The sequence below is a fragment of the Pseudozyma flocculosa genome (genome assembly GCF_000417875.1).
Source record: "Pseudozyma flocculosa PF-1 unplaced genomic scaffold scaffold00027, whole genome shotgun sequence".
NCBI lineage: Eukaryota > Fungi > Basidiomycota > Ustilaginomycetes > Ustilaginales > Ustilaginaceae > Pseudozyma > Pseudozyma flocculosa.
The window spans coordinates 3,439-10,898 of NW_006920895.1; the positions used below are offsets into that span (position 1 = coordinate 3,439).

General features: G+C 67.3%; 2 protein-coding genes across 2 annotated transcripts in view; both read right to left on the reverse strand.

Annotated features, from left to right (window-relative positions):
* Positions 1–5,265, reverse strand: part of PFL1_06503 (uncharacterized protein) — a gene marked incomplete at both ends in the record, with an annotated part of 8,108 nt that extends 2,843 nt beyond the window's left edge. Inside the window, 3 exons of the mRNA XM_007884048.1 lie at positions 3–379; positions 478–3,357; positions 3,448–5,265. Coding sequence (XP_007882239.1) covers positions 3–379; positions 478–3,357; positions 3,448–5,265 — 5,075 coding nt within the window. The remainder of the gene's footprint in view (positions 1–2; positions 380–477; positions 3,358–3,447) is intronic.
* Positions 5,266–6,210: 945 nt separating this feature from the next.
* The window catches only part of PFL1_06504 (uncharacterized protein), a gene marked incomplete at both ends in the record, with an annotated part of 3,584 nt that continues 2,334 nt past the window's right edge, over positions 6,211–7,460 (reverse strand). Inside the window, one exon of the mRNA XM_007884049.1 lies at positions 6,211–7,400. Coding sequence (XP_007882240.1) covers positions 6,211–7,400 — 1,190 coding nt within the window. The remainder of the gene's footprint in view (positions 7,401–7,460) is intronic.

The following is a 7,460-nucleotide window of genomic DNA, read 5'->3' on the forward strand; positions in this document are numbered from 1 at the left end:
ACGAAGTTATTACGAGCTCGGTGAAGGCGGCGTTGAGGGAGCGCAGCGTCGTCTCCCCGGCCGCATACGACTTGAGCGCCTCGGGCAGCTGCTCGATGCGGGCGAGCGAGTCGCCCTGGATGCAGGTGAGCACAATGGCCTCGGGGATCCAGTTCTCCTGCAGCAGGGCCAGGCTGCGCGACAGGTCGACCTGGCCCTGGGCGACCTGGCCCAGCTGCAGCCGGATCTCGCCGCGCTGGATCAGGGCGCGCGCCAGAGACATCGACGACGACGTGGCATCGGCCAGCTCGATGCCGTCGCCGGCAAAAGCCTCGGCATCGGAGCCGGAGCCGCGCACGCTGTAGAGCTGGCTGACGCGCAGATAGGCCTGCACCAGGAGCTGTCGGTCGTGATCAGTGGTGGCAAGGTACGACAAGGGGCCCTGTCAGTCACGGCCGGTCATTCTGCACTGCCTTCCGTGGGTCTTTCGCAACTCACCCTCGATAGCCGCCAGTGCATGGCAGCGACCGTGAACGAGCTCAAACGCGGCTGTGGCCGTTCCTGTTTGGCCTTGCCCGCCTCGCCCTCGCCCTCGCCGGCGCCCTTTGCAACGGCGACAGGTTCGGGGTGGATGTCAGAGGTGGGCGCGGCAAAGATGTCGCGCTGCCGCCGGTCCCTGTCTCCGCCGCTGCGTGTCGAGGGCGGCGCCGTCAGCCTGCCGAGCAACGTCGTCATACGGGCGCCGTACCGGACCGCCTGGACCGCCGACTGGATGGCGCCGGCCAGGTCGCCGCAGCTGCACAGGATCGTCGAGTGCACCTCGGCCGCAATCGCGCGCCGCTCGGCCGCCCGGCACTTTTCCAGCGCCACCTGCATGCTCGATCCCGCCTTGGCCGCGTCGGCGTCGCGGCGGACGACGTCGATCGCCTCCTCGAACCGCTGCATGCTCTTCTCGTAGAGGCCCGTGCGGCTCAGGTACTCGGCGCTCACCATCAGGCAGCGAAACTTGGTGTCGTTGGAGACGGCGTCGCGACTCGAGTCGAGCTTGAGACCGCCGCTGCCGGCGCCGCTGTTGAAAAAGGCCAGCGCCTGGCTCAGCACGGTCCCCGCCCGCGGCAGCTTGCCGAGTTGGAGGTACTGCTTGGCCAGCGACGCCGACACCCGCAGGTAGACGTCGCGGCCGACCGAGGCGTCGAGCGCGACCTGGCTCAGCCTCCGCAGCACTTTGGCCACCTCGATGCTCGAGGGCGTGTGGCCGTAGGTGGCCAGTAGCTCGTAGACGTGCTCGAGGTGGCTGCAGAAGCGCTCTGGGTGGTCCAGGATGCTGGTCCGGGCATCCGAAGCCGGAGAGCGTGCGGATGACGGCAGCGCGGGCGAGACCGACGAGGTGCTCCCCTTGCCGCCGGAAGCTGGCTTCAGTGTCTTTGGCGGCGGCGTCACGGGCATCGCCGCTGCTGCTGCCGCTGCTGCTGCTGCAGTCCCCCTAGACTGCGGCGGGGCGTTGCGTGGCTTGAGGATCCTGTTGGACGGCGTTGGCCGCGTGGCGTTGGTCCTGGCGGCCGTGCTGGCGACATGGGCCCTGACAACGCCGGGGGACGGTCGCGTCGACATCGAGGACCTCGGCGAAGCAGCCGGGTTGGCGGCTGCCACCAGCGGTGTCAGGTGCTTGCAGGCCTGCTGGACATGCTCGGCGATGCTGGCGCACGAGCTCGCCGTCGATCTCCTCTGCTCGAGCTCGACGCGGAAAAGCGCCACGGTGGCCCGGTACTGGGGCAGAAAGCGAGTCAGACCCGAGTCTGCAGCCAGATCGTTTGAAGACAGGGCAGTGTGTGCATCCTCGAGCAGAGCCTCGATCTGGTCCATGGAGAGGCCCTGGGACGCAGCGAATAGCTCCATCTCGGCCTGCTTGAGCACCACCCTCGCCCTCCGGATCGGGGTCTGCTGGTCGCGATAGATGCTCTTAGCAGCGTCGAGGAGCTGGACGGCAGCCGCCGCCGCCTCTTCGTGGTGGTAGCGCGGCTCGAGGGCGGCAACGCAGTGCTCGAGCATCAGCGCGGCCGCCTTGGGACGGTCGCGGAAGCCCACCATCCAGGCGGCAATGCTCGAATCCGCCTCGTCTTGCGTGGCCGCTGCCGCCTGCGGCTTGAACAGGTCAAACACGCAGAGCTCGATCGCCGCCTTGAGGAGTACGGCCAAGGAGGACCAGTCGGCATGCCGAAAGACGGCGAACGCGCTCGATCGCGACGCGTCGTCCTCGAGCCGCTGCCAGGCGCTGAGCGGCAGCGCGAAGATGGCCTCGCGGTAGGCCCCGACCGCCTTGGGCTTGTTCGAGCCGAGCCGGTAGGCGACCGCAAGGTGCTCCCACTTTTTGCTCATGCCCTCCTGTCGCTTTTCGGCCTCGGCGGGGGAGATGATGGAGCCGGAGGCGGGGCCGTCCTTGCCTTGCTCGTCGTCGCCTGCATCCTCGTCCATTCGAGTGCCTTGCCAGTCGCGACAGAGCCGCACAGAGTCGGCGCCAGTGCGGCATGCCGGCTCGAGAAAGCGGACGGCAGCGTCGTACTGCCGATCCGCGTACAGCCGTCCGCCGAGGTTGTAGAAGCTGCACGAGAGCAGGGACAAGTTCTGGCTGCGAACGTCGGCGGGCAGCGCCGCTCTCGTCGCGGCCGCCTCGACGAGGTCCGAGCATCGCGAGAGGTACGCGTAGCATTCTTGCTGGCGCGGCCGGGAGGCCGTTTGGAAGCGGGCGTTGGCGAGGAAGCGGAACGTGTAGACGAGGTTGGTCAGCTGGTCGAGCGGCGTTGGCATCGTCTCTGCTGGTGCGTCTTGAGAATCTTGCCCTTCAATGTCGAGGCCGTGGTGCAGCGCCGCGCACTGCAGTTGCAGCACCGCCTCGAGCAGTTGCAGCGCTGCAGCAGCCAGATCTGAAGGCGTGGCTCCCGGCGATGCGTCCCTGCCGTCGGGCGTGGACGGTCGAGCCGCTGCTGCTGCTGCTGCTTTTGCTTTCACGCCGCTGTCGACCGCTGCTAGAGCCCTTCTCCGTACCTGATCGAGCAGGCGGTGCAGCTTGGCCAGGCCCGAGGGTCGATCGGTCGATGGCCAGCCGCTGATGGCGTGCAGCGCGGCCGTCGCCTCCGAAAGAGTCTGATCGGTGGAGCCATCGTCGACGTCGCCTTTCAGTGCCTGGTCCAAAGTGACGACGGCCTTGGTCAGCTTGCCGGATAGCCGGATGAGGGCGTCGTCCGACAGCAGGGACCTTGCATCCCCGTCGCGAGATGAAGGCTCGTCTGAGCAAGGAGGCGCGGAAGCTGAGGCCGCTGAACCAGCATCGCCGGCGGTCATCGCATTGGTTGCTAGATCGATGCCATCGGCGCTCCCGACCTTAGACGACATGGCGAGGACGCAGAGACGGACATAGGGTCAGCTGAAGTTCACACTCATCAAGGAGCACGTGAGGCTTCGACGACTCACCTTCTTGGCCAAGGCGAGCCAGTTCTCGCAGAAGCGGACGAAGCCCTCGCCTGCGCAAAACTCTCCGCTCCGTTGCCGTGCCGCTTCGACAAGGTCCTGGAACACCTGCTGGACCGCCGCAAACGCCGCTCGAGCGTCGCCTCCCTCTGCGACCTCGCTGCGCACGCAGCTGGTCCCGGTCCGTGCGACGCGATCCCAGAAGGCTGCGGCGTCGATGTCGCTGATCGTCAGGAGCACCTGCAGGGCCACGCCACGAAGGGGCAGGCTGCGGATGCCGGTCTGGCCGCCCAGCCGCTGCAGGCATCGTGCAATGCAGCGTTCTACCAGGTAGGCGGCTCGGTCTGCCGCCTTGACGTTCGAGGGCGAGGCTATCCGTAGCCGTCTCTGCCAGGCAAGAGCTCCGTCGGGGTGCTCGAGGAGCCTCACCGCCGCTAGCAGCTGCTCGTCGGTGTGCAGCGTTTCGAGGTAGCAGTGGACGACCTGGCTCTGCAGTTCGACGAAGAATGACGCCTTACCGATGCTGAGCTGACGATCGGACAGCCGGGCTGCCGAGTCGAGTTGTTCGCCGGCCGTGCTACCAGAGCCAGGATCAAGGGCGTCCTCTGCAAAGACGTGGCTCCGCAGATGGACGAGCTCCTCGGCTGCAACGTCGCGAAGGTCGAGAGCGACGAGCTTGCCCACGTAGCGCAGCATGACGGTCTCCACCTCGAGCTCCTTGCCCTTGGCCGTCGCGGCTCTGGGCGAGACGGAGTCGCGGAGGAGGAAGCGGGTTGCGATGCGGAAGGCGTCGACGAGGGCTTTGACACACGACGGCGTGGGCCCGCTGCTTGTCGACGCGGCGACGGCTGCAGTGCGGCCGACACGAGCGGCAGCGCTACCACTGGTGGTGGTCCGAGCGACTGAGCTCCCAGCTCTTGCCGCCCTCGCAGAGGTGGCGGACGTCGTCGTCTGCTTCTCGGCGCTCGATTTCCAGCCAGCGTCGGTCAGCGCCGTGGTGGTGCCGAGGACGGCGTTGACGATCTGCTTGGCAAAGTACGATGCGCGGGCGGGAGTGAGGGGCTTGATCTGGGCGAGGTCTGGTCCCGTCTCTGGCCTTGCGTCCAGCTCCGGCCCCAGCCCCAGACCAAGGTCGGAGAGCGAGGTTCCGAGGTGGCCGCAGATGGCCAGCAGCAGGCGAGGAGTGCACTGGAATGCATCGGCCAGGCGGGCCAAGATCTGCTCGTCGTTGAGCGGAGGCTCAGGCTGCTGCTGCTCTTTGGCAGCAAGGGGTGCCGCTGCAGCGCCTGCTTTGGTGGGCCGGCCGGGTCTGGTCGCTACCCGAGCTGATGGTGCAGCTTTGGAAGAGGATGAGGTGGTGGTGGTGGTGGTGGTGGTGGTGGTGGACGCGGATGCAGGTGCAGGTGCCGACGCATTGCGGGTGGAAGGCTGTGCGCGGACGCTAGTGCTGCTGCTGCGGCTGATTGTAGGGGCCGAAGAGGGAGGAGGGGCCCGTCTGGACGTGGAAGCGGCGGAGGAGGTCACGGACGCAGCGGCCGTCCTGGCTCTCGTCGATGATGTCGTCGTCGTCCGCGAGGATGACGCCGGTGCGTCCGAGGTGGAAGCTTTGGTGGCCACCTTTCGAGTCCTCGTCGCTGACGCCGAGGAGCGCGAGGACGAGGGCGGAGCATCCGCCTCGCTCGAAGGAGCCGTAGCCGCGCTCGAGGAAGGAGGGGCCGAGGAAGAGGAGAATTTCGAGGCGGCAGCTGTCCTACGAGGCCTTGCGGATGGCGCTGCGGCTGCACCGGTGGCGGTAGTGGCAGTGGTGACCTTGGTCGGCATGGTCGGTGGTGGAAAGGGTGGTGGTCACTTGGAGATCGAGGTCCGGGAGTGCGCCCAGTGTGGATGGCTGCAGAGAGAAGGAGGGGGGGAGCGGGGTGCGAGTGTCGGCCGGTGTGTCTATCGCATGTTTCTATGGGTCGACGTGGTTGCGCTGCGCTGCGCTGCTTGGATGCCGCCGTGCTAGCTTGATCGGTGGCAGAAGGGAGAGAGAGGTGTGTGGGTTGGTGGTGAGGTGAAGCAAAGGCGAGGTCTAAAAAACACGCACGGCCGGCCAGCCGTCGGCGGTTTGGCTGTGTTTATCCCCGCCCAGCCCAGCTCAGCCCAGGCCAGAGGCACCTGCAGCCCAGCGACCAGCGACCAGCGACCAGCGACGCGCAGACGCGTTGCCCAGGCAAGCTCAGGCAGCTCAGGCAGCTCAGCCAGGCACAGAGGCAGGCCAGGTGTTGGTGTGGAGGCCTCGTCGCTCTTCACTTTTTGCTTCGTCGCAACCAACCACGTCGCTCTGCCCACCATCAGACGGCAGGCAGCAAATCGAGCCAGGCACACACGACACTGTTTGCCACACGCGATCAATCCAGCAGAGGCACAGCGCGGGTCGTTTCGATTTCGTCGCGAGGTCGTTAGAGGTCGTCATACGGGGCAAACGGGACGGGACGCAGAGGGAATCCGAGGAGCGCACATCGAGGTGCACCCCCCCCCCCCCCCCCCAACCAGGCGGTCGTCGGTGGTGATACAGAAAACGGGTCGAATCGGAAAGTGTGGGACAGGCTTCCCCTTCCATCCAAGCGGCGGCATGTGGCGCGACGACAGCGAGCGTCGAGAACGAGAGCGAGGCGGCGGTGCGATGCGATGCGATGCGGGCGATGTGGCGCACGACGGGCAAAGGGAGAGCACGAGGGCGCGTGCAGGCAGCGAAAGAGCGAGGTGCTGCTCCGCGGCGCCCCATCACCGCCTCGACAGGCCCAGGCCCACGACCTCCTTGACGACGACAAAGCCCACGCCAGCGCCCAGTCCCAGCATGTACGCCGGAATGGCGCCCAGCGACAGCGCATGGTCCCGCTCCTCGTCGGGCGACCGCTCCGTCTCGTCCTCCTCCTCGCCCTCGGCGCAAGGATACGACGACGACGAGGGCGAGTGCGAGGACGAGGACGAGGACGAGTAGTACGGGTTGAGCGAAGACAGGTAGCGCGTCCACGACGACGGGTGCAGCAGGCTGAAGCGCGACGTCGCCTTGCCCTCTTCCCCTCGCTCGTCGTCTTGCCGCACGGGCTGCTCGACGACGACGACGGCCTCGTCTTCGCTGCCCTCGCCGCCCTGGCCCTCCTCAAAGGCGGGCGACGTGGGCGAAAACAGGTCGCGCAGCCCGCTCTTGGCAGCCTGGCCCGGCAGCGTGGCGGCCAGCTGCTTCTGCTGCTGCTGCTCGTGCTGCTGCGCCTCGAGCGAGGTAATCTGGTTCTCGAGTGCCTCCATCTTGCGAGCAAGGCTCTCGAAGCGCTTCCGATCCACCAGCACCATCGACCGCTTGCGGATCGAGCCGGTGCCCGAAGGATGCGGCGTCAACGTCGTCAGCGGCACGAGCAGCTGCGCGTCATCCGACTCGTCCTCGGTCGCAGAAGCGTCGACCTCGTCGGCAGTAGCCGAGGAGGCCGCCATCCCGCTTGGAACCTGCGCGGTCGTCGTCGTCTCCCCGAGCTGCGCTTGGACAAGGGGAGCAGGCTCGACGGCAGCCTCAGTCTCCGTCGAGATTGAGGCGGAACCGTCGTCGTACGAGGGAGGCGCCTCGATGGCATCCTCAGCCGTCGCCTCGCTCTCGTCTGCAGCGACCTCTGGCGCTTCCTCTGGCGCTTCCTCTGGCGCTCTTGCAGCCGGTGCAACCTCGACGACCTCGTCTGCGCTCGGAGCAGCGTCGGCAGCAGCTACTCCCTCCTCCTCGTCCTCCTGACCCGACGAGCCGTGGCCGGCAAAGAGGTCCGTCAGCCTCCTCTCCACGCTGGGCTTCTGCGACACCGAGCGCTGCTGCTCGTCGTCGACGGCCGTCGTCTCCTCGTATCGCTCCAGAGGCTTGACCGCCTCGGCCGCATCGCCGGCCTCGGCGTTGAGCCTGGCCAGCGCCTGCTCCTGCGCCTCATGCCACGCTTCCGCCTCGGCCTCGCTGGCCACGCGCTCCAGCGGCCGGCGTCGCACCGCCGTCGAAC